A 26,990-nucleotide genomic window follows, 5' to 3' on the forward strand; every position below is an offset into this window, starting at 1 on the left:
TTTTGTTGTTTAATTATAACAAATGGATTTTCGTTTATTTTTTGTGAATTTTATCATTTGGTTTTGATAGGTTTCACCTTAAGCTCTTAATTTTAATTTATTTCATTTTAGTCCCCCAATATTTGTCATAATAATGATTTGACCCCTCAAACTTCTTTAATTCTTTCAATTGGATCCTTGTTTGTCTTAATTTGTTAAATATGAGTAGTTTACTTTCCTTGGAATGCTTTGATTGATTCAATTTCATGTTTATTTCCATTTCTTGTGATTATATGTTAATTAAAGTGATGTCTTGACCATCTTCTTTGTTTTGGAGGGTAAATAAAGAAAATATCATTTTTTTAGGTCACCAATTCAAGGAAAGTACATTCTACTCCTTTATTTTGATTTTACTTGATCCTATGTGCTACTATGTGATTTTATGTGTGAAATTGCATGCTTTTTTGAATGTTTTTATTATTTCATTTATTTCTTTATTCACTTTATTTATTTTAATTTTGTATATTTATCTTAATTTAATTTTAGTCATTTGAAAAGCATTTAAATGCCAAGATGTAATAGTTAGGTATTTATTTTATCATTTATTTTATTCCTTTCCCTTTTAGATTGTAGTTAGAACCCCCAAATGTAATAGTTAGCTTTTTATTTGCTTTGTGTGTTTTGCATGCTTGTGTGTTTACGTATTACTCGCTTTCTTAGGGACTTGCATCTAGATATCATGCTTATGTGTTATGTGTTTATGTGATATTATGTGTTTATTTGCTTTTATCATGTTTTATATGATTTATTTGACTGTAATAAATGCATGACGCTACCACACTAGTCCAACGCTAGTTGTGCCCCTTTTTTCGAGTCCACGCTAGTCCAAAGCTAGGTGTGGCCCTCCTTTCTAATTTTTCACTAGTTCAACGCTAATGAGAGCTTATAGATATGGGCTAGTCCAACGCTAGACCCTTAGGGACCATCCACGCGCTAGATCATGTTTGTATGACAATCACTACATTTTCATGCATATTTTTTCTACTTTTTATGGTTTTTTATCATTTTGCATGACATTCCCCCTTATATGTATATCCCCTATCCCATATTCCCCTATATGTATATCCCTTATCCCATATTTCCCCTATGTATACCCCTTATCCCTATATGTGAGACATGACATTAGACTTGCACTTCATTTAAGGAAAATTAGGAATAGATTAGTACATTTGCTTGATTAAACTAAGGAAATTACCCTTCGAATATGGGATATGGACGAGTATAGTTTCTTAGTTTTAGCACGCTCGTATCTTCTCTATAAAAAGGGAAATCTAGTCACGAATCCTAGTTTTCCGCGCCCGTTATTATGCATTCCTTTAGGTCACGTATATTTGTATATTATAATTTTTTTATTTTTATTCAAGTCTCATATGTTTGCATATTCGTGACCTTTTCAAATAATCACTTTTTGGCGTCACAATTAATGCGATTTGCACCAACTAAAATTCGAAGAGACATATTTCGACCCTTCTGATAACCATTAGGTCTAGGTTTGCATCCATACAGTGACATTCAAATGTGATAAATTCTTAGATTAAAATAAGAAAATTTTTTACTAAATCACGCAACTAGCCTTGCTAGGCTGAAAAGGTGTTTTGGATTTTATCCTTGTCTTCCATTTCTTCAAATGTGACTCCCGACCCCTTTTCTCTTGATTTTCACAGACTTGGAGTCGTTTAAAAAGGGTTTTCTCTATTTTTTTTTAAAAAAATTTATTTTAGCTGACTTGGTACATCTTAACTCAATACCAAGTAGCGACTCCTATTTTTCATTAAAAATCATTTTTAAACTATTATTTTTGGGTCAAAATCGTCGCATTTTTTAGTTCTATTTAGGTCCATTTTCTTTATTTATTTTCTAAAAATCAAAAACTCATTTTCACTCAAAGTCAATCAAAAAAGTCATTTTATAAACCCGTAATCGTAACGTGATTTTTTCATTTTAAAATGGGGCACGACACATGTCAAAATATGTAAACTAGGGATCATATGTAATGCATGAAGACATAATCTAACGGATTTTGAAGGAGAAATGACCCAAAAGTTGCAGTTTCTCATCATCGGGTAGCATGCAATAACTTTGAACAGAATTTTCCAGCTTTGAACGAATTTTCCTGCTTTGAACGAATTTTCCTCTATAAATATCTTCTTTTCTTGGTTCTAACTCAACCTAAGACATTGCTAACTGGAAGTAGAAGGAAATTGAAGGAAAACTTAGTAAATTAGCTCTTGCTCTTTACGGTTTTAGGTTGGAACAATTTCTGGTTTCTCTTCCTCGATTCCTTAGCTAAATGAGCTGGAGTTTTTATTGTTTCTTGGCTGGTACTCATGGTTGAAGGAATGAAGAAAGCTCCTAGTTTTTCTTGTTGTTTCCTCTCAGTTTTGGCAGGCCAAGAAAGAAGCAAATGTTGTGTTTTCTACCACTCTTTCTCTCGGTTTCCAATGGAAGACAAATAAGAAGTACTAGTAGTTTGCATAACTCTTTCCCTCGGTTTCTAATGGAAGACAAATTATAAGTACTAGTAGTTTACATGCATTAGAGCAGGTGTAGCACAAGTGTCATTTTTATGTTTCTTATCTTTTTTTTTTTTTGGAATCTCACACTACAAACTTCTATTATTTACCTCTCAAGTGGTAAAAACAATTAAACACTTAAATTCATCAATAATAAGGTATATAAAAATTAAAATAAAAGCATGAAATTTACACAGAATTTTTGGGTCCTCACAGGGTGAAAGAGTGAAGTGAAATTTTTGGTTAAAATTTTCAAAATTTTGTTCTTATTGTCTATTCCCTGATATTCAATGGCATATATTTTAAGTGTAATTATTGTTAAAATTTATTTGTATGAATGTGTTAAGTATTAAATGGTGTTGTTTTAAAGTGCTTTTTTGATGAATATTTGGTATTTTGAATCTTTTTTAATTTTGGCTGATTTTTCTAGGTATTGTAAATATTTTTCTAACATTTTTCTTGTGAATTAGATCTAATTATTAATCTTAATTTTCTATATTTTTGGGATATGAAGAAGGGTTTTGTGTTCTTACTTGTGCCTATATGATTTTTTTTTTGGCAATTAATATTATTTTTTATTCAATCGTGTGAAAACCAGGGATACAACCTTTCAGCAAAGCTATAGCAACTTTCTACGAAAATTAGGGAAACCTATCCTATCCATGGTAATCTTCCCACGGACAGTAGTCGGCAAAGCCCGAAAGTCGTCAAACACGCCGTCTTGCTCCGTATTTGCGCCCAAATTAGCTAGATAATCAACGGGTTTATTCGCCTCTCTATAGCAATGGGTTATCTTCCGGAAATGCTGTTTGTAACTGAGCAACTCATCCACCTCCTGTTGCAGCCTCCAAGGCCAACCATGTGTCCCTTGCAATATATGCACCAAGACAAGCGGTCGGATTTGACATACAACTCCTGGAAGCTACGAGCAACACATAACCGCACCCCAAAGAGCATGGCCTTGAGCTCCGCGTGTAAACTAGTCAAGTATCCAAAAAAAAAAAGAATAACCGACGATGAATCTCCCTTCCCCATCACGCACAACTCCCCCACCCCCACCCACTCCCTAGTTCCCCCTAGCACAGCAATCCGAATTCAGCTTAATCCCTACCCTACGATCCGACCATGAAACTGGCAAAATGGAAACCTTCATCTACAGGCCAACCAACGAATCCTGAAGAACCTCCCAAGAGACAAAACCATGTGCTATCTCCGGAAACCGACAAAGCAGTAAATCACACAGTTCTTGAAATATCTGGTCTGCCACCTCCGTCCACCCCACCTTTCTTCCATGAAACATTCCCCGGTTTCTCGCCTTCCACAATTTCTAGCAGACAAGCATAGGTAACACGTGATAGACAAACTTGAGGTACACGTTGTGCCCCTTGCGCAACTACCACTGCAACACCACGTGTCTCAATGTGGAAACCATTGCCAAGTCTCATATGCCTACTCCAGACCACCTTAGCCAAATCCCCTGTACAAAATATGTGATTAACCTCCTCCTCTGCCGGCTCAGAACAACAATGACACTTAGATGGACCCTGTACCCCAAATCGACACAACAGGTCCATTAACGGAATATGCAAACGTAACAATCGCAGCATAAAAAAGGAGATTTTGGTAGGACACCCCTTTAACCATACGTGCAAAACCACCTAAGAACAATTAGCAGCCTGCGAAACAAGTGAGTAAGCAGAAGGAACCAAGAACGAACCATCTTGCGTCAAAACCCACACCATTCAATCAGAGCTGCAAGCAGATGGAGGGGGGACCTGCACCACTTGCCTAACCAACTCAGGCCCCAGCACCTGATTAAGAAGCCGCATATTCCATTGTGCATGAGAGACAAAGTCCGACACCACATGCTCATGAAAAATGTCAACCTGTTGACATATAGCCCCAGTTCCCAACCAATTGTCATGCCAGAAATCCATCGATGCCTCACCGAGGATCCGGCAAATATGCTCCTCCGCCAACTGTTGGACCGAACATAGTCTCCTCCAAAAGTAGAAGAGCGAAGAACCCCCGGCTACCAAACAGGGATGCATCCCACTACTATATTTGACTGCTAAAAATCCAGCCCATAGGGAACTCCGCCGCTGAAAGTTCCACTAGAGTTTAATGGAAAAAGCATCATAGACTTTCGCCAAGCTGCGAACACCAATACCCCCCTCATGCTGCGGGTGACACAACTCCCCCCTGCTTATCCAATGAAACTTATGGTCCATATTCGTCGAGCTCCACAAAAAGTCGCCATCACCCGTTCTAAGGAGGCAATGACTCCTTTTGGAGGTGACGTCTCTGCCAACAGGTGGATTGGCATCGAAGACAGAACACTCTTTAACAGCACAATTTTGCCCCAAATGAGAGGACCCGATTCTTCCATGATAGGATTCTAGATGCCACCACCTCGCAAAGTTCGGCAAAATACTGCATCTGTCTTCTTCCAATATACAGGGGAGACCCAAGATATTTGATTGGAAAAGACTTGTGCGAGAAACCAGCTACCATTCCAATCATCGCACGACGTTGTAAAGGCAAGGTAGGATGTACCAGAAAGTAGCTCTTCTGACAATTGATCCACTGTCCAGAAACAGCACAGTATCCATCCACTACTCTCTTGACCAATGTTACTGAAGCCTTAATGCTGCTGCATAGGCCAAATGCGTGACCATAGGACAACTTCTCGGGACTTTAAAGGGAGTGAATCCTCGATGCTCCGCCAGCGCATTAAGCGAGCGAGACAAGACCTCTGCTCCAATAACGAACAAGGCCGGCGAAAGCGGATCACCTTGTTTTAAACCCCGTGAGGACTTAAAGAAACCGTGGGGCAAGCCATTCACAATGACAGGAAATCAAACATTCGATATCAATTTCCATACCATATCAATCCAAATTTCGCTAAACCCAAACCAATGAAGCACTTGAATAAAAAACAACCAGGACACCCTATCTATACCTGACAATTGGGCGGGTTGGGCGGGTTGATGTTGGGTTTTCATTTAAATGGATTACACCGAATCCGCCCAATATTAGGTTGGGTTAATTTTGGATTGAGTCATATTGGGTTATCTCAAACCCATGACCCAAATATGACCCAATATATTAAATAATAGATTTTGATACATAAACTCTCTCAAATATATTTTCACATACAAAAAAAAAATTTCACACACATAAATACATTTTCACATAGATAGATATATTTTCACACACTAAAACACTCACAGATACAAACACACACTCACTTTTTAAGTTTTTTTGAAATACGTTATTTTTACACATACAAACACACTAAAATATACACTAATATACTTTCACAAATACACACACATACTAACTGTTTAAACTACTTGGATCCAATCACACTTTAAAGAAAGTTATAAACTGAAATTTTGACCCAAAAAATAAACACAAAAGAATCATACATGATAACACATCTGAGCTGTTGTAAAATGGAGAAATTAGAAATTAGAAATAAACACAAAATGAATCATGTTGCATCCTAAAAGATAACTTCCGAATTTGCATCTAAAATTTATTTTGAATATATCATGAGTAGAATAGAATTTGGCATTTGATCCTCCGTTCAACATTTTTGTGTTATACTCCATATTACGCCATATATCCTTCACGATTAGTTGGTCATTCCTATGATCCTTATTATGGGTGTCACCTAATTCATAGTGTAACATGAAATATAATTCTAGTAAACGTTTAACGAAGAATGCCAAGACTTAAATTATTCTTCTCTTATTCAAGAAAAATTTTAATCCGCTTGAGAGTCAAATTTGATGCTAACCAGAAATCTGAGTAGTAATATTTATAATTTGCACAAACTAAAGAAGACAATAGTATAACAACATGTTTTACATCTCTGTCAAATGAAAGTAGAAGTTGGGTAATGGGTACCCAACATAAATACCCAATCCACTCAAAATATATTTGGGTTTTTATTACCCAACCCAAAATTGACCCAACACTCAAATTACCCAACCCAACCTCTGAAATTAGTGGGTGGGTTGGATGGGTTGGGTGGGTTGTTGGGTTTTGGACATAATTTCCAGGTATAACCCTATCATATGCCTTCATCATGTCCATCTTGAGCATCACATTCCTTCCCCGACTAGGCTTTTTAATGTCACTCAACAACTCTTGAGCTAACAGAAAATTATCTGTCATCTGTCTCCCTTGCACAAAACCACTTTGCTGCGGTGAGATAATGCGAGGGAGAATCGTAGCCAAGCGGGACGATAAAATCTTGGAGATGACCTTGTTGATAAAGTTGCATAAACTTATTGGCCGGAAATGGGTGAAATTTTGTGGACATTGAACCTTGGGAAGCAAAACAATTGAAGTAGCAGAGACACTCCGTTGCAACGTCGCGCCACAAAAGAAATTCACAATAGCCCTGTGAACATCCTCAGCGACCACCTCCCACGCAGCTGTGAAAAACTTTCCCTTGAAGCCATCTGAACCCGCAACACTATCCTTATCCATTGCAAAAATGACCTCCTTTGCTTGCTGCAGCGATGGAACCCCCGTCAACAGGTCATTATCCTGCTCAATGATCAACCCGCAATAATGTCTAGCATATTATCCAATGACTGTCCTCCCTCGTCTGTAAACAACTCCCAAAAGAACGACACAGCCTCATCACAGATGTTCGCCTTGTCAGCCACCCAGTCACCATTTGGCTTCCGAATTCTATGAATCATTGACTTCCTTCTCCTCTCTGTCATCACCACATGAAAAAATTTGGTATTCTTGTCCCCATCTGAGAGCCACTTGACACGAGCCTTCTGCCTCCAGAACTCCTCCTCCACCACCAGAGTGTGTTTCAATCTTGCTCGTGCCTCCTATAGATTCACCAAAGGCATTTCTGACGGATGGTTATCATGCTCTATTTCAACTTCCAACACCCTCTGTTCTGCTGTCCGAGTTGCCAAAAATATGTCACCAATAGATTCCTTCGACCATATTCGTAGTGCCTGCTTAACTCTTCACAGTTTAGCCGACAATACCTGGAGGGGCGATCCAGGGGAGGGAACAGACCAACCCTCCCAAACCACATCCAGGAAACCTAGCTTTGTCATCCAAACATTTAGGAATTTGAATGCTCGTGGCTTGTCATCCAACCTTGTTGATGCCGAAATCAGAAGAGAAGCGTGATCAGATGGGTCCCTCCCCAAGTACTGGACCAAAATAGAACTCTCCATTTTATTAAGTTGAACTATACTCCGTTGGTTGTCGTTACTTAATAACCAAGGATTTTCATTTAAAAGTGTCGACTTTTGTGTCAAAAAGTGGCGATAACTATGAGTATGTGATTCTTTAATGGTGAAAAGTTGAGTAATCGGGTTCCTTCATTTGGGAGATATTGGAGTTCACGTCAAAAGACTTGAACGGCTAAGAATTAAGTATATCCCCCTTGTTAAAATGTGAAAATGCTTAAGTGTGGGTGAATTTGAAGAAAACAAAGGGAAAATAAAGATAAAAGAGAAACAAAAATATATGGACTATAATAATAGCCTGTGAATCCATGTGGTTATATGTTTGAGATTTTGCTTAATAATTAGGCCATTTGTGAGGAAATGCTTGTTAAATATTTACTTAGCCAGGTGGAAAAAGTCTATGGTATTAAAGGCTAACTGAAAAAGTATCTCTTTTATTTTTACTATTGACACTTGGCACTTGTTAAGTATGGTATTAAAGGCTAACTAAAAAAGTATCTCTTTGGTTTTTACTATTGACACTTGGCACTTGTTAAGAATGATTGCTTTAATAATAATAGCCTTGAATATAGCTATTGTTTGTAGTTAATAGGTTTGTTCTTATGCTTGAGAACAAGCACGGATTAAGTGTGGAGGAATTTGATAGGGCATATTTTGTATTACATTTATATGTACAAGTTGTTAGTTAACTATATTATTTAAACTTTATTTTGAATGGAAGGTACTTAATTTTTCTCTTATATTGTTCTAATAGGTGAAAAGTTTAATTGGAAAGAAAACGAACTAAAAATGTGGCATGAAGAAGCAATGGAAGAACAAAATATGAAGAGAAAGGAGATTGGCAGGATTGACATGTTTCAGTATTTTGGTATTAACTTGAGCTACACAAATTGGATTGAAATGAATCTTAATTCATTTTGAAGTTAAGAGAATGCTCTACAACTTTTATGACAAATCAAAGTCTGATTCTCACGTTTTCACAGCCAAATATCCAAATTACTGAAGTATATTGCATTGCGATACTCTTACGATCAGGTCTTAGTATTTTAGGCATATATCAATGTCTAGACCTCCAAATGACTTTTTTATGGCTTTCCAAAGTTAATTCAAAGGGCTACTATTTTTGTTCTAAGCAAGAGTTGATTTGGCCTCGTTGATGGCGATTTTTGGCCTTCAATTTGATCCATGCGTGGATCCGAAGTGATCGGTTCGTGGATCTTTTGTAACTTGCATCAATGTTCATGCTAGAGTTCTTTTGGTCAAGTCATCTGATGAAACACTGGTGCCGGAGTTTTAGCTGGTGTTTGCACTGGTGTTCATCTGAAAAATGCACGAAATTATCATTTTTCAACTCCAATAAATCCAATCCTACCTCATTTCGCATACTACTCTAAGAAACTATAAATATGTGCCATCGAGGACGTTTTTAGGGGTGAAAAACATTAGTTTAGATTAGTTTTAACATCTTTTTATAATTTATTCTTGAGAGATCAAAATCAAACGGAGGAGAATCAACGAAGCGCGCAAGGAGAATATTGGAGCAAGCAACTGAGAAGTTTTCTTACTCTTTTTCTTATCTTTGTAGTAACTTTTTGAATTCATAATTTTAATTTTCAAATCATGCTGAACTATATAGTTTCTAGGGTTAGGATTTTTATGAAGGAATTTGATTAATTTTTTTAGTTTAATTTCTTGCCTTTTGCTATGATATATTTATTTTGATTTAATTACATATTTATGCTTGACTACCATAGACATGCTCTTAGGGTTTGTATTGAACTAATAAGGGATATGTAGCCATGCACTAGATAGATAAATATATTTAAGCTAATCACGAGAGTAAGTTAGGATTTATATGAAGTGCATAAATCACTAAAGTTTTTGAAAGATTTAATTGAATACTTGTGATCTCAAGAGAGACGTAAGATTTAACTAAATACACTAGATGTATCGAGAGATAATGTAAAATACAATTGTGTGATGCATTCATAGTTTGGTAAGAAATTAACTAGATAATTGACTCTCAATTTTTGAATTAAAATCTGAAACCCTAGGCTCGCATCTATTATTTTCTCACCACTATTTTATTTAAATTGATTATTATTTTTGCCTAATTAGAAAATATCACTCCTTGAATTTAACTTTGTTACTTTGTTAGAATAATTAAAGTAGAAAATTAACTTGTCTCTGTGAGTTTGACCCTTGGAATATTCCATGTGATTTATTACTTTTATTGAACCTGTGCGCTTGCAGGAAATCATCGATCATTAAAACAACTTTTTTTGATGGTGAATTTGAAAAAATAATTATATGAAACAACCTCATAAATTTGAATTCAAGGAAACGAAGACTATGTTTGTTTGTTGAAGAAATCCTCATATGAATTGAAATAGACTCCAAAACAGTGGTATAAGAGGTTTGATTCTTTCATGTTGGGTCATGGTTATTCAAGGAACATGTATGATTGTTGTGCCTACTTTCGAAAGTTAGATGATGACTCTTTCATTTATTTGTTACTTTATGTTGATGGCGTGCTCATTGTTACCAAGAATTTGTCATAAATTCACACTTTAAAATTGCGGTTAAATAGTAAATTTGAAATGGAGCATTTGGGAGTATTTAAAAAAATTCTTGGCATGAAGATTAAGAGAGATTGAGGAGTTGGAAAGTTATTCTTGGCTCAAGAAAATTACATTGAGAAAGTTTTGGAGAAATTTGACATAAAAGATGCTAAACCTGTGACTACTCCTCTTACTAGTCATTTTTGACTCTCTAGTATTCAATCACCACAATCAGTTAAAGAGAAATATTATATAGCACGGGTTCCTTATTTCAGTGCAGTTGGTAGTATTATGATTTGCACTCATCCAAATAGTGCACAAGTAGTCAGTATTATTAGTAGACTAGGGAGAAGGCCCATGCAAAGCATGGGAGTTTATACCTATGGTTTTGTTAAATAATTTGGTAATGTTGGATAATTTGTTTTTATCTTAGACAAGGCATACTATTAATGGTAGCCAAAAATGTCATACCATGTTTATCTAAACATTGCATATTATTATAATAGGCAATCAGTTGAGAGAATTTTAAAAGTTTCCGCAACCATAGTGAAGGGATAATAGACATAGTTATAGTTCAAATTGAGGGTTGATGCTTAAGTAAATAACTGGGGTAGCAGTCTCGCAATCTTTTCTATTGAAGAGTAGGTGATATAGGAATGAGAAAAGACACAATTAGGTTTCTACTTCTCTAGGTACGGTACTTCTTAATTGGTAGTTGAGCACCTTCTGCAGAATTTTGAGTTTAGTAATTGTGGTCGGAACTTCTAGAGTGGAGCTTGGTTTTGTTGTTACTTCTGAAGACTTCTGTGTCATGAGTTCAACTAAATTTAGTAAGAAAATAACATAGCATATGAATGTTGAGATTTGTCTATTCAAATAGTAATTTCAATCCACACACACCAACTCATGCACTTAACTATTGAAATAAAAAATTGCATCACCTGTAATATATTTTTAAAACTGGATCAATCATTCAAACACTTGCTAAAATCGCCACATAGTTGTAATCAATGCAATAAAATTGAAATCACATTAAAACAACAGATGACATGCATCAAGTGGAAATACACAATTACCTTGTACCTTAAGGAACAAAATGCAATCTAAGAAAATTTGCCCACACTTCACCCACCTGCAATAGCTATTACAAAAGTTAAATTAGGAATTTTTATTGTGCAAACAAAGCTATACAGTTAACAAAGCAAGAAGAAAGAGTGAGAATGAGCATACCTCTACAAATCTGACTCTAATTGTGTGAAATAGAAACATCTGAACCCACAGTTTTTATATTAATGACTACCATTATTACCACTCAGTTCAGAAACTAATCTATAAATGGTGGAGAAAATAGGGGGTCTTCAGTTACAACTTGTAACGTTGAACTCAAATGATTCTTAATGTCTCACACTTTAATGAGCTCTTCAACATGCTGCAATTATTGGTTCAAATGAGTGTGTTTTGTTGGAAGAATGCAATTAATGTTTCTTAAACTTTAACGATGAAGAGCACAAAATTTCCAACGGTTACAATTCACCAAGAGTTTTCAAATGGTTCTTCTACTTTGGCCAATTAATATTGTCTTAAACACATTTAATTCAATAGGATGGCTTTCCCCCAATTCACCTCACTTCCTTTGTGTTTTATCATTAACAACACATAACTACCATTTATGAATGTAATCATCATCTCACAAAGGGCACTTTAGTAAACTCATATCCCAATGAGCATGGCCCGCTTGTACTGTAAGGTGGATTACTTGTATGATACTTATACAATCTCTAAATTGTCCCTTTATATACAATCTCTAAATTGTCCTTTAAAATATCAGATAAAAATCACCCAACATGCAAACTATAACTCCTTTTTATATATATATAGGATATAGGATATAGGATATGATGCTTATCCAATCTCTAAATTGCCACTTAAAATATCAAATAAAAATCACCCAACAGACAAACTATAACTCCTTTATATATATATATATATATATATATATAGGATTTATATCTTGTCCTGAAAAAGTACATTGAAAGGTTGTGAAGTAGATTCTCAGAAACTTATGAGGAATTTCAAACAGTTATTAGGAGTTTGGGAGAAATAATGGCACTTTGATTAATTTTGTGAATTCTGATTATGTTGGGGATCTTGATAGGAGAAGATCACTTTCAAGTTATGTATTTTGCATTTGTAATGGTGCAATTGGTTGGAAAATTAGTTTCCAACCTGTTGTAGTTTGATGTACTATGGAGGTAGAATATACGGGTATGATTGAAGCAATCAAATAAACCTTATGCTTGAAGTGTTTGTTTGGCGAGTTCAATCTATATCAAGGTATTACTGCTATTTATTATGATAGTTAAAGTACCGTTCAATTGACTAAAAATCAGATGTATCATGAGAGAACAAAACACATAAACGTGAAATTTTACTTTATTTGAGATGCTATTGCTAAAGAAAAAATTCTTGTTCAGAAAATCAATACTAAGGAAAATCATGCTGACATGATCACGAACTCTCTTTCAATTTACAAGTTCAAATAGTACTTGGATTTAGTTAGTATTCGTTGTTCGTGATTTAGCTTCATTGGATTTATGTGGAGAAGGTGGAGCAGATAAGCTATTGTCAATGTTGGAGACTAACCGAGGTGGAGATTTGTTATGTATGATTTTGTCCCACATCATTTTTTGTACAAGAGAATCTTTCCCTTAGTTGCTTATAAATAGAGTAGATTCATGATGAAATTAAACGCACCAAACTAGGAGAGTTTTAATAAACTATTTGGACCTTTCGGTCATTAAGTCTTTTATTAAGTAAAAATGTTTTGATCTCTCTTGTATTTTAGTATTAGGTGTTTTTTGGGTCTACGAACATTTTTTTAAGGCATTTTTTATAGTCTCTTCTTCATAGTAGAATTCTGCTTTTTTTCACCCTTTGACGTAGGTCAATTTGATCAAATCACGTAAATTTTTGTGTTTCTATTTTATTTATTTTTGCTTTGTTATTTATCTTTTGGGATTGTTAAGAACCCTTTTCATTAATTTCCTAGAGCTAGACCTAACAACCATAACCTCTAAAAATTGGAAGAGCTGATTTAGATTATATTTCTCTATTCTTTTTTTTTTTGACGTTAAAACAATATATACTTAAGTTTTTTAGTTGAATTGAGTTCCTAAACTACCTACCACAAATTAAGCTTAAGGCCCTGTTTGATAAATCAATTTAGTACTTAAATTTAATAGATTCAGATCTTAATATATTCAGACACGTTTGATAATAAAAAAATTGAATATCTGAATTAATTTGGTGGTATTGAATTTTCTAAATAAAACTTGTTCACAAAAATAAGTGTTAACATATTCATTTATCATTGAATGTGATATACACTCAGATTAGGGCTGCAAACGAATCGAGCCGCTCGCGAGCGGCTCGAGTCAAGCTCGAGTCGAGCTCGATGTTAATCGAACTCGAGTCGAGCTCGAGCCGGTTCGAGTCAAACTCGAGCTCGAGCTCAGAATATTAAGCTCGTTAGTTCGCGAGCCGGCTCGCGAGCTTGGGTATATATATATATATTTTTTTATTTTTATTTTTATTTAATAATAAAATTACGTATATTATATATATATTTTTTATTTTTTATTTTTATAGTAAAATTACGTATATGTCCTTAATATTTTATTATTTATTAAGAAAAAAATATTATTTTATTTATTTTTTTTAAATAAAATATTTATTTTTTATTTTTTTTCGAGCTCGAGCTCGGCTCGACTTGATTCGAGTCGAGCTCGAGCTCGAAATTTGCCGGCTCGTCGAGCTCGAGCTCGAGCTCGAGCTTGGTAAAATTTAGTCGAGGCTCGGCTCGATTAGCTCAAAGCTCGACTCGGCTCGGTTCGTTTGCAGCCCTAACTCAGATGTATTTGATTAGTATTTAACAATTCAATAACTTAATAAATTCACCCTAAGTGACAAACGACTCAGGTTCTGTTTGATAATTTAATTCAACATTTAAATTTAATGAATTCAGATCTTAATTTGTTTAGTCACATTTGATAATAAAAAATTGAATATATTAATTAATTAATTGGCACCAAATTTCGAAGGTAAAACTTGCTCGGAAAAATAAGTAATAAACTATTTACTTATTACTTAAAATGATATGCATTCAAATGTATCAGATTTGGGATTTAATAATTTAATAACTTAATAAATTCAAATTTTAGATTTCAAATTTCAATTTTATCCAATGCACACTTAATATGTCTTGGCAATGATTTTCTATATCGGAAAAGTTGCACATTTGGCCCTTAAAATTTCAATGACAGACAACCTAGTCAGCAATGTTTCTCATTTTGGATAGTAGATTATTTGAAATAATTTTTGAAAAAAATATTGTAACACCTTTTGATGTGATATATGTGACATAAAAAAATGATTAAAAAATATGTTGATAATGTAAACAAATAAATTTTGATAAATAATTTACCATCCAAACAAACCCAACAAAAGTATATCTGGTCCTATGTTTCTAAATTGATAAAGAGGCAGAAAAATTGATATAATTTGGGTAATAGCTTGTGGTGAAAGTCATTCTAAATGTTTGTTAGAATAATGACATAAGACTTAAAACCGTTCGCATGGATCAGTTATACTTTCTAACGGGAACAAAAATCAAATTTTTGTAAAAATTGGCAAATCAAAATTGTGTTTGATATTAAAGTGGAAGTTACAAATAGATAAAGAATGACCTCAAATTTGATTTTAACAGGTAATAATTCAAGATAACCTTTTTATACATTGTTGGTGTAAAGATTTTTTTTATACAAGCAGGTTTAGATCAATGCCATATAACATGACTTCAATTTTGAAATTCAAATCACGTACATGTGATATGCATCTAAAGCTATTAGTGTAGAAAATTTACTATTCTATCAATGTATAAAAGTTAATCCAATGATTTAACTTTATTATTTTTATGAACATCAGTGCGATTTAACTGTCAACATTCTCACCGTTATCATCATGTCATAAATTTTTTTTTCTTTTTAGGCACCAAATAAGCACATTAAAAAAGAAAACGGGATCAAATATTAATACTCTACAATTATCAACCACCCTCTAAACTGCAGTATTTTTGCACAACGAAAATAAATTTTTTTAAAATATAACAATGGACCCACTTCTTTTTACTTGGCGGCCTGAGGACACCAAATAGACAAACCCATTGAAAATGAGAGATTCGATTTTTTTCAATTGTCTTGTTTAATGTGAATGGCATCACATATCAAATTTATTGTTAATGAAAATTTTAGGGGCACCCAAAAAAGGGGGGAAACAACAAAGGTGCACGTAGCATGGCATGGATGTATCTCCAGTTCTCCACCATGATGGAGGCCGACAAACACAAAGCGACATTGCTGCACAGCCAAAAGGCTTCAACTATAATGAGATGCTTTAAAAGACATTTAGCAGCTACATATAACTGTTGCTCCTGTCATCAATTGGCTGAATGGTATTAATTTATGGATTTCCTTAGACTATCTTTTGGGCCGTTCTCTCGTTAAGTGCTTGTGTATGTATTTATTATTTTGTGTGTGTTATTTGCCGTTTGGGAAAAAAAGAAGAAGCTACATATAACTATTGTGTTCAAATATGGCTGTTAAAAGACTAGTGTCTGATCATCATTGTCTAAGATAAATTGATAAACTATTATATCATGGGTGTGCACCAAAACACTTTCTTTTTTTTGCATTTTTGGAAAAGGATTCTGCACCAAAATGCTAATTACTAATATTTGTTTTGATGGTAGATTATTTATCAAATTTTATTTGTTTACATAATCAATATAGTTTTCAATCGCTTTTTTTATTTCATATTTATTATATTAAAAAAATATTATAATATTTTTTAAAAAAAATTATTTAAAATAATTTACTATCCAAATTCAAAATGTTTACCGTTGACCAAGTAAGTTTACATTTTTTAATTATTCTTTTATTTTATTTTTATATGCATCACATCAAAAAAAATATTATAATATTTAAAAAAAATTCAAATAATCTAATGTGCCGACACATGCCAGTCATAGTGCTCCTACCCAAATTCAAGAAGTTGACTGTTGAACAAGCAAACAAACCTATATGCCAGTCATAGACTCACGATAGCCATCCACACTAGAGCTCCTTGCCCGCAAGGAGGAGCTAGGCCAAGTACTTGCATAGTTTCGCACCAAAAAAAAAAGGGAAAAAAAAAGGTACGTGCATAGTTGCCTCGGATACTCTGTCCATACTGCACTATAATGACCGAGAGGGGACAAAAGAGACCAGTCATAGACTCACGGTAGCCACTCACTCTAGAGCTCCTTGCCCACAACGAGGAGCTAGGCCAAGTACTTGCATAGTTTCGCACCAAAAAGAAAAGGTCAAAAAAAAAGTACGTGCATAGTTGCCTTGGATACTCTGTCCATACCGCACTAAAATGACCGAGATGGGACAAGAGGCACAATAATTCTTCAACAAAATTAATCGGCTGTGGCGCTCACCAGGGTGGTCCAGCTGTAGGCGAGTTCTGAAATATTCTTATAATTTTGGATTCGAATCTTATTTTTAATTTAAACGTCTTATTTTTAATTTAAACTTTCTTGACTCGTTCGAGGTCGCTGTGTGTGATCGTGACACACTCCTTCGATTTGGTATGTCGACTTAAATCCTAAAAATTCGAATCGGAGCATATTTTGAGTTACTAAAAGAAAAATTAATAGGCTACACTACAGATAGTCAAGTACACAAATGATTTAGTGTGTTTAGTTAGAAGTTTATTTGAAATATTATTTAAAATAAGTACTGTATGTGAAATAAAAAATAATTAAAAATATAAAAAATGTGTTGAAAATATATTTATAATAAAAATAAATAATTTTTATACAAATAATGCCTATCCTAACGCGCCTGATGGCGTTTGGTGAAGATTAAAAAGAAAATGGCTGTAGTAGAATTGGCTTGAATAGTTTAGCTTCAAAATTGGTGTTAAGAACTTTGAGTTCTTTCTCTGCCTTGGTCTGGAAAGTTTCCACAGTAGATGGAAATCCCCTCCCTAGGCGCTACTACTGTCAATTGTAAGTATTGCAGAATAGATATATCACTCTTTAGTAGGATTGGCTGCTGCAAAATGGACCAGATTCCCAGTGCCCACTTGCGTTATTCACGTATAGTTTAGCGCGTCAAGAAAGTACTACATTAAAAAATAAGATCCTCCATGTAATGCCACTCGCTTTTCTCTTCCAGAGAGGTTTTTTATGGATAAAAGTTGTGTGCTAGCATTTGCTTTCTTCCTTCCCCATTTCATACTTACTAAAATGTTTTTTTTTTAAATTTATATTGTCTATTTTGTATGATTACGAATAACTTACAATGGTGGGGTCAAGGTAGACGAATAATAACTCAATTAATTACACTGCATCTGGTAATTAGGGGTGCAAACGAGCCGAGTCGAGTCGAATTTTGACCTTATCGAGTCGAGCCTTAACTTAATTTCATCGAACTCGAGCTCGAGCTCGACGAGCTGGTAATTTTCAAGCTCGAGCTCGAGCTCGACTCGATTCGAGCCGAGCTCGAGCTCGAGTTCGAGTTCGAAAAAAATAAAAAATAATTATTTTATTTTTAAAAAAATAAATAAAATAATATTTTTTCTTAATAAATAATAAAATATTAAGGATATTTATATAATTTTACTATTAAAAATAAAAATAAAAAAAATAAATATATATATATTCGAGCTCGCGAGCCGGCTCGCAAGCTAACGAGTTTAATGTTTTAAACTCGAGCTCGAGCTCGACTCGAGCTCGATATTGATCGAGATCGAGTCGAGCTCGAATCGAGCCGCTCGCGAGCGGTTCGATTCGTTTGCACCCCTACTGGTAACGACATGCAGTGCACTTCGTTCTTTTCCCAGCAAGGTTTTCATCGACAACGCACCAAACTAGAGGCTTACCTAAGTAACCTAACGATAATACGGAATTCTTAATAAAAATACAAAATTACTTGGTTGAGTAGATCATAATACATGCATGAAAAATAAAACAAAGTGTTGCATTTGGTTTTTAGTATTATGACTCAGTCAGTCCAAGACCAACCAGATGATCAACTTTGTGTGTGGATATATATATTATAGATATATATAGACACGCACACATTTATATGCTTGAGAAAAAAAAATAAAAAAGTGCCTTGATCAGTGAACTCTAGCTAGTATTCATAAGAGTAGGTCCATCTTTCTCAATCTCAACTAGAGCCGCCATATATACGTGTTCATAGTTCCAAATTAAGAAAATTTGTCTAGCTTGCTTTCATTTCCTCTGAGAAAACAAAAAGGAAATCGGTGGGAGATGGATGCTGCCGTTGTAGGGGCTGTAGCACAAAGTATCATACCTTATGTTCTGCAGCTGATCAAAGATCATGTTGCGTTGATGACTCGAAATGAAAAAAAAATCGACAAGCTTTCCAGTAACCTCCGTCTCCTGGAAACATCAATGAAGCGATACACTGACAAGCACTACTATGGAAGCATTCAACTGATGCAACTGGCGAAGGAGATCAGGGAACTGATGAACGACGTTGAAGATGTCCTGGAAACATACGTCGTCGAGGAGGCACTGCACGGGGAAAAGAATTGGGTCAAAAGAAAGGCAGACACCGGATACAGAAGTCGCCTTCACACCATAGGTGAAAGGATATTGAACCTGAATGAAAGGGTTGACAAGGCGTACAAAGACAACCAGGGTATTATCAATACTTTGTTGCAAATAGACGAGGACCGAAGACGTAATCCAATTCCTGAAGCCAATCAGGTGCGGATGCATCTGGCCGGCCTGCTATTCATTGATTAATTTATTTACTGCTTTTTAAACAGTTATGTTTTAATTAACTTCTCATTTTTAGAATTCTATCATCTCTCAACTTCATTTGGAAAACTTCATAGTTCATACTTACACTTGAAAATTTTGTGAAGGTTTTGTTAAGTTGCTATATGTCTATTTGTACAGTTTTTCAGTAACACGTGACCAGATCTGGTCAGGTCCGGTGGGTGTCACGGCCAGATCTATTTGGTCGTGGGGGAGGAAGGGAGGGAAAGAGGGAGGAAGAGGAGGAAGAAAGGGAGGGTGGAGGAGGAAGGACAGGGAAGGCGGTTGGTGGCAGTGGAGGGGGGAGGAGGGGAGGGATGGTAGTGGTGGTAGGTGGTTTTGTGTGGTGGATGGTAGTGGTGTGTGGTGGGAAGTGTTAAAAAAAAATTTAAACTATCACAATAAAAATTTAAATTTTATAAACATCCTTACATACAACTACAATGAAAGTTTTGCATATGCAATGATGTAGAGTAATTTCTGAAAATATCCCAAAAGTACCTATTGTAATAGACAAATGCAAACTTGCTAGGTCGACGTGATCATAATGTATGAACAAGAAAATAAACAATAAACAATTTTCTTGTGAGGATCGTCACTGTCCAACATGTGAAAAGGAATCCTGGCCGCTACAAAATGTAATAAAATTGCTCTAGTTCTCCACCTCCAACTTGCACTAATTTAATTTTTAGTTCATATGCATTTAGTGTTTTTAGGAGCGTTTTGAATAAGATTGTATTTGAAAAACAGACCCATCTGAATTGGATATTTTTTGGATGTATTTTTGGGTTTTTTAAAATTTAAAATTTTATTGAGATATATTTTAAATTTGTTAACAAATTTTTATAACCAGCACCTACCACCCTCACCCATCTCCCCTCTCCCTCCACTACTGCCACCACCCTCCCTCCCCCTCTTTCTTCCTCTCTTTTCCTCCTTCTTCCTCTTCCACATCACCCATCCCCCCTCTCCGCCTTCCTCCTCCTCCCCCTCAGAATATCGTCTGTTCAATTTAAATAACGCGACTAAGTTTTTGTCATTTGGCACTAACCATATCACTCATGGACATTTTAATGTATTCATTTTTCTTAACTGTTTTCCTTTGTGCTCTTCAGAGATCTTTGTGATTAAACAACAATTGCACTAGTTATAAAGATGCATAAATTTTTAAATTTTAGTGCGACAGATTTTTGAAGGGGTGGTACTGGCCCCCCTTGATTTATGCTGATCATTTTTACATTTAACTGTCTCATAATTTTGTAATATTGATGCTATAATATAGCTAGGAAGCTATCCAAAGGCAGACAGAATCATTGGGTTTGAGGATGCAGCTGATGACGTATTGATACTTCTTGGTGCGAAATCCGGGGCAGTGGAGCAGAGCGTGCCCAAGGCACAGCAAGAAATTGAATCTAAGAAGCTAAAAGTAGTGACTATTCATGGCATGCTTGGCCTAGGAAAGACGACACTTGCAAATAAGGTCTTCAAGGCCCAAGAAACTGAATATGATTTTTTTACCCGTATATTCATTGAAGTTAAGGAGAAGTACGAGAAGAAAGAAATGCTCCTCAGTATCCTAAGGTCGTTGAAGAGTGACATCAGGGATCAGAACATGGACATCATAGGCTTAGTCAAAAAGGTCCATGAGGAATTGAAGCACAAGTATTTGGTTGTGCTGGATAATGTTTGGAATATAGCACATTGGGAAGATCTGAAGGATGCTTTCCCGGACAAAAACAATGGCAGTAGGGTGTTAATAACTACTCGAGATGTGCGTGTTTCCCACTGCATTCAACCAAAGACTGAAGCCTATCCATTGCGATTTATGAAAAAAGAAGAGGCTGAAGAATTACTAAGGATGAAGGTTTTCAGAAAAAACGAATGTCCAAAGCACCTGGAATCTGTTGAACCGTTGATTCTGAGAAAGTGTAACGGGCTACCACTAGCAATAGTGCTAACAGGAGGTATTCTTTTGCATCATCCAAAGGATTTAAAGCATTGGAATAATGTGCTTGATAAAGTTCCTCTGTTAGATGAAGAAAATGTGATTCAAATCGATGATTATATAAGACTGAGTTATCGTAACTTGCACCACAAACTCAAACCCTGTTTTCTGTACCTTGGTGTCTTCCCTGAGAATTTGGAGATCCAAGTGTCAAAAGTGTTGCAATTGTGGATCGCTGAAGGGTTCATTCCCCAACATCAGACAGCAAGCTTGGAGAGAATAGCCGAACAATATTTGCAGGAGTTGGTTTACAGGAATTTATTGATTGTGGGACAGAGAACTTTAGGTGGTGAGATTAAGACTTGTCGTATCCATGACACGCTGCGTGAATTCTGCAAGAAGACGGCCGAAGCAGAAGATCTTTTCCAAGCAATTGACACGAATACCAATCCATCTTCCAGCCGTCGACTTTGCTGCATTAACTCTCACTTCTCGGAGTTTGTTCGTGGAGGACAGCCTGTGGAGAAAGTCCGGTCATTCTTGAGCTTTGGTGAAGATGAAACTAGGTATAAGGAAGATTCCAGCTCAAGTATTTTTAAGCCCTTCAAACTACTCCGAATCTTGGATATTTCATCCATACACATTAAGTTCTCTGGTCGTCTTCCCACTAAACTATCCAATCTTGTTCTCCTAAAGTTCATCGACATCAATTTCAACCTTAAAATACTTCCGAAGAGCATGTCTATCTTGCATAACTTGGAAACCCTTATAGTTCACACAACGGAACCAACCCTTGATATACAAGCAGATATTTGGGGAATGACAAAGCTTAGGCATCTGCATACTAATACTACCACATCCTTGCCAGAGTATCAGGATCAATCCTCAAGTAGTGGAAACCGTCAAACTTTGCCTCTACAAACTCTGTCTGCTATTTCGCCTCGCAGTCTCAGAAAGGAAGTGTTTGAAAGGACTAAGAAACTCAAGAAGCTTGGTATATGTGGGAGTTTAGGCACTCTTGTGGAGCCTGATGGTGATTCTCATTTGTTTGACTATCTGTGCAAACTAAGCACTATTGAAAATTTGAAGTTACATGGTGCTGATATAAATTCCGAGTTGCAAGCCCTTCCTAAATCAAACAAATTTCCGACAAATCTAAAAAGGTTGAGTCTAGAAAAGACCAGTCTAAAATGGAATATTCATATGCCTATAATCGGAAAGCTCCAGTCTCTTGAGGTTCTCAAGTTGAAGGATAATGCTTTTGTAGGAGCGGAGTGGAAGACAGAAAAAGGGGGTTTTCGTTCTCTTAAAGTTTTGTTCATTGGAGATACAGATTTAGATAATTGGGAGGTTGAAGGAGATGATCTCCCAGAACTGAGATGCCTTATCCTCAAGCGTATCAAATCTCTTGAGCAGATGCCATCTGATTTTGAACACATGAAGAACCTCGAGAGGATTGACCTAGAGCGTACCAACAGGTGGCTAGTTAAATCTGCCAAGGACATTCAAAAATCAAGGCCACAAATTAAGCTTAGTGTTTATCCACCAGAAAAGTGATTGATAAGTAATGATGTTCTGTAAGTGCTTCTCTTACAGGTTAGTAAAACATTTCTACTGACACTACTGAATCTATTTCTTAAAGCAATATCATTATGCGTGAAACTGAAATTTAACCTGTTTTGCAGAATATCATGCTCACTTGCTTTTGTCTTCAGCTCCCTTGAATGAATTCTCAAAAAGGAGGTGCTGAAGCATCTATCTTCTTCATGTTTTCTTCTCTGTTCTGCCTTAATAAAGCCTTCTACCTAGCTCTGGCCAGCAACATTCAGATACTATATAACCTCTTTGAATTGTTTTTGTTTCAATATCTTTGATAATGTCATATTTTCTTTTCAGCAAGTGTATTGTGATGAAAATAAGGCCACAGATCTCTTGGCCAAATTTGTGCTAGAAGAACAAGGTGAGAAGGTATTTGTTTCTGCAAGGAATCTGAGCTGGATCATATCTAGAAGCTCATATTTTCTTCCAGTTGAGAGGCTGGATTTTAGTTCCATAGTCTTGCTTCCTTGTATTTTTAAGTTGGGGTGTGAACTTTGGATCTTGCTCTGATGTACTTCTCCTTGTGTTAATTGATGAATATGGTATTGTCTTTCTTGTAAAAAAGAGTATTATCCAACCAGTGAAGTTAAGTTCCATGTCTTTTGCTCCTCAGATTAACAATTCCTTGCCTTCAGAGATTCAAGTGGGCTGGGATGATTAGATTTTTAGGACAGTTTGCTTTTCACCTAATGTTCATAGCAATCAACACTTCATCTATTCAACTACTTTGTTTCTGACAATATTGCATCAGATATTCTGATGGTATGTCATTTATGCAACTATGATTCTCTGTCATTCTTTCACCTTTACTAAATTTTGTGCACAATGGTTCTTAAGCTTGATTTTATTTTGCCAAGTCGCAGAATTAATTTCTTGAGTTTTGTTAGACGATTTAGAAATTATATCAGTCATTGGGACTTACTATTCAAAATACTAGCTTGGAAGTTTAAGACCGTGCACGTGTAAAGTCATTTGTGCAAGAACAGCTACAACAAAAATAGTTACACTTGCTGGGAAAGTCCTCTCTGTTTTGTTCGTCATTCCTTGTGAACTGGAAAAGTGAGAAATTGTTTTCACTTTTACAAGTACATATAAGTGTCGTCGTTTTAAATTATCTTTGAGTACGTGACAAATTCAAATAATTTTTATGAACAAATGTAGTATATCTTTTTTCTCCGGAAGGAAACGAATGGAAAGTTTATTAAAAAATTATCAAACAATTCGTATAGGGTCACAAAGCACGAGGATTTGTTTCAATATGGTGCAAGCAGTAGAAATGAGAAAGACTTTCACTTATCGTGACTGGAACTAATTAACACTTGCAATAACCAGTCTCACATCAGAAAAGTAAAGTATTATAGGTCAATATATAAGTAGAGTTAGAATATTCAAGTCGGAGTTGGAATTTCCATTTTCGGTTAGCGAGAACGGAGCCGTAAAATGTATCATCAAAGAACATACGATTGTGTGTTGATTTATGTGTGACGTGTTTATGAGCCTAGTCTAATATACATGTGATTCAAAATTGATCTACCATTTTGTATTGATTAGTTTCAAATAACCTTCACTATAATAGTGATTCAATTGAAAGATACTATTATTTATGCATATGATTATCAGATTATTCTGTAACTTTTTTGGAGGTCTATTTTCTAAATTTTAAAAATGACAGTGGATGGTTGGATATTTTCCAAAATTTAATCATTTGCAAGACAGGGGCCCGTCTTAAGACTCGACATAAGACCCATCACTGTATGGCTCTATTAATTCCCCCCGACCCCCGCCCCGTCCCCCGCCTCCCACTCCCCCCGCTCCGCCCCGCGGGGTTAATAAAATTTTATTATAGTTAAATTTTAATAAATAATCAAGTACTAAAATATCAACACATCATCAAGTTGTTATTCATTGTAATTTTACGATTGAAACTCATAAAACAATCAAACAAAAGTTATTTGAATACAATCCAACATGATGAAATAAATACAACTAAAATAGTTAAGTTTTTTGCTTTTGGTACCAATACAATCACTAATTCATTATTGTGTTTGTGTTTTTTTTTTTGAGAAAAAAGTGTTATTCTATTAAGTGTAATTAGAAATTTAGTATAAATGTATTAGTAAATTTAGTAAACTAATTAATAAATTCTATTAGTAGACATGTCTAATTATTTGTATAATTGATAATATTAATTATATTACTTCAACATATATTCAATAGTTATTACAGTTTTTCTTTCCTCTTTTCTCTCTCTTTCTGCAAATATTTTTAGGGTTGCATGGCTGCCCTTCAGCCATCGGCTGAGGGGCAAGGATCTCCTACAGGGAAAAAAACTTTCTCCCAACTTTTCTCACAGCCTTCAACATCTCCTATCCAAATTCGGCAGGCAACTGTTTACAAAGGTGAAGCTGCGGTCATCTTCTCGAGAGCAGATGTGGAAAAACTAGCAGTGCCGTTTCGATGGGCTTTGGTTGGAAAATTTTCTCATGGGAGACCTTCGTTGGAGGATATTCGCAAGTTCTTTGCTTCTTTAAATCTAAAAGACCACATCTCCATTGGATTGATGGATTATAGACATGTCCTGATTAAGTGCTCTGCTGAAGTAGATTTTAACAGGATTTGGACAAGAGGGATTTGGCAATTGGGCAATTATCCGATGCGGGTATTTCGCTGGACCAGGGAGTTTCATGTGCAAAGAGAGTCATCTCTGGTTCCGATTTGGGTAGAGCTTCCAAATTTACCCATTCATTATTTCGATAAACACTCTTTGTTCTCCATATTATCTCAAGTAGGAAGACCATTGTTCCTGGATTCGGCAACGGCTGCTGGGACACGTCCTAGTGTGGCCAGGGTGTGCGTGGAGATCGATGTAGCGAAGATTGTTATGCCAAGGATATGGGTAGCTGTTGAAGGAGAATCAGGATTTTGGCAAAGAATTGTTCCAGACAACATGCCACCATATTGTTCATCCTGCTGGAGATTGGGTCATTCGTCTACCAACTGCAAGAATAATGTTTCCAAGGGAGAACTTCAATACCACAATCATCAAACCAACCGGCTGCAGCATGGTTCTAAGATACTTGGGAACAATCAGTATGGGTTAGTTATTACTCCTGCGGACAATCCAAAAGATGAAGGGAAATCAACAAGGAGCTTCCACAAGGAGGTTACGACTGAAGATGTGACTGAAATCAACAAGGAGGTGTCGACTGAAGATGCGCGACTTGGTGCTGTTGAAGTCCAAGGAGCTTCCACATCTGGAATGGAGAAATTTGTTGGACCTGATCGGATAGCTGAGAAAGAGAATACAACTCCTCCTCAAGATGATAAGCTCAACAGCATTACTGCCCAAGCTCAAGCTGCCGAAGCTTCCGCTGCTGATGCAAATGGACAGTCGGTGGTTGATGATGACAGGGAGGGACCATTGCACAACGTTCAAACGACAATTGCAGGCCAAGACCATGCACATAATTGTGAAGGGTCCCATAGTCTAGTGGAGCAAGTCTTGGGAGATGTTCAACAGCAAATGGCCGACACTACCACCTTGGTTAATCAAAATGCCGACAATCACAGTTGGAACAAAGGTGACGGGTCCCAACCTGCTGAGGAGAAGCATTTGGCAGGTGAATATCTTCAACAGTCCGACTCCACTGAGCTTGAAACTCTTTATGTCGACTTGTGTGGGGTCGAGGAGGAAGATTCCAAATCCGATGCGGTTGATGAAGCAGCCTTGCCAACTACAGCAGGGAATTTATCTCCAAGATTGGTTGTAACAAGTGAGAGGTCAGTGGAGCCATCAATTAACACTTTAAACATTGACCAATCTGTAGCTTTGGAGAGGGATTGCCGACAAGAAAAGGTTAAAGGTGTGCGAGCTTACATCCCATCCGACAGGCAGCTACGTTCGGCAACATCATCCCATAACTAATTCCAGGTTTTTTCTCATGATTAGTGGAATATTTTGGAATATTAGAGGGGTAGCTAAGGCCCCTAATCTACGAAGATTGATTAAATTAGTTCGTACTCACCATGTTCAGTTTGTCGTGATTTGTGAACCAAAGTTAGACGAGTCCAAAATTGACTCCATTCGTCTACGATTATTATTTGATCATACCTTTGTTAATAACTCGGGTGATATTTGGGTTTTCTATAGTAGTCCTTTTATATGTTCCATTGTGGGTAGATCGGAGCAGCATATTTCTA

General features: G+C 35.9%; 1 protein-coding gene and 1 long non-coding RNA gene across 3 annotated transcripts; one reads left to right on the top strand and one right to left on the bottom strand.

Annotated features, from left to right (window-relative positions):
• Window positions 1-18,572: 18,572 nt before the first annotated feature.
• LOC140016139 (uncharacterized) lies at window positions 18,573-19,209 on the bottom strand. Its single transcript, XR_011822490.1, has 2 exons — window positions 19,085-19,209; window positions 18,573-18,997 (listed from the first exon to the last, which is right to left on the bottom strand). It is a non-coding gene; the product is annotated as an uncharacterized lncRNA (long non-coding RNA).
• LOC113714403 (putative late blight resistance protein homolog R1A-3) lies at window positions 18,731-23,386 on the top strand. 2 transcript variants are annotated; one of them, XR_003453707.2, is made up of 4 exons: window positions 18,731-19,192; window positions 20,529-22,787; window positions 22,877-22,934; window positions 23,088-23,386. XR_003453707.2 is itself a non-coding variant. In XM_027238220.2 (3 exons), the coding sequence occupies exons 1-2, from the start codon at window positions 18,731-18,733 to the stop codon at window positions 22,746-22,748; spliced, it is 2,682 nt and encodes an 893-aa protein (XP_027094021.1). In that variant the 3' UTR covers window positions 22,749-22,787; window positions 22,877-23,386. The 2 variants fall into 2 exon arrangements, 1 of the variants encoding a protein (XP_027094021.1); XM_027238220.2 differs by having other exon boundaries at window positions 22,877-23,386.
• Window positions 23,387-26,990: the final 3,604 nt, after the last annotated feature.

The sequence above is a fragment of the Coffea arabica genome, chromosome 10c, assembly GCF_036785885.1.
Source record: "Coffea arabica cultivar ET-39 chromosome 10c, Coffea Arabica ET-39 HiFi, whole genome shotgun sequence".
Taxonomy (NCBI): Eukaryota; Viridiplantae; Streptophyta; class Magnoliopsida; order Gentianales; family Rubiaceae; genus Coffea; species Coffea arabica.

What these genes read in the sequence shown, in the direction of transcription:
- LOC113714403 (XM_027238220.2), top strand. Translation starts at nt 18,731, where the DNA reads ATGGATGCTGCCGTTGTAGGGGCTGTAGCACAAAGTATCATACCTTAT. An exon ending in CAATTCCTGAAGCCAATCAG is followed by an intron (nt 19,193 to 20,528) that starts GTGCGGATGCAT and finishes GCTATAATATAG; the next exon opens with CTAGGAAGCTATCCAAAGGC.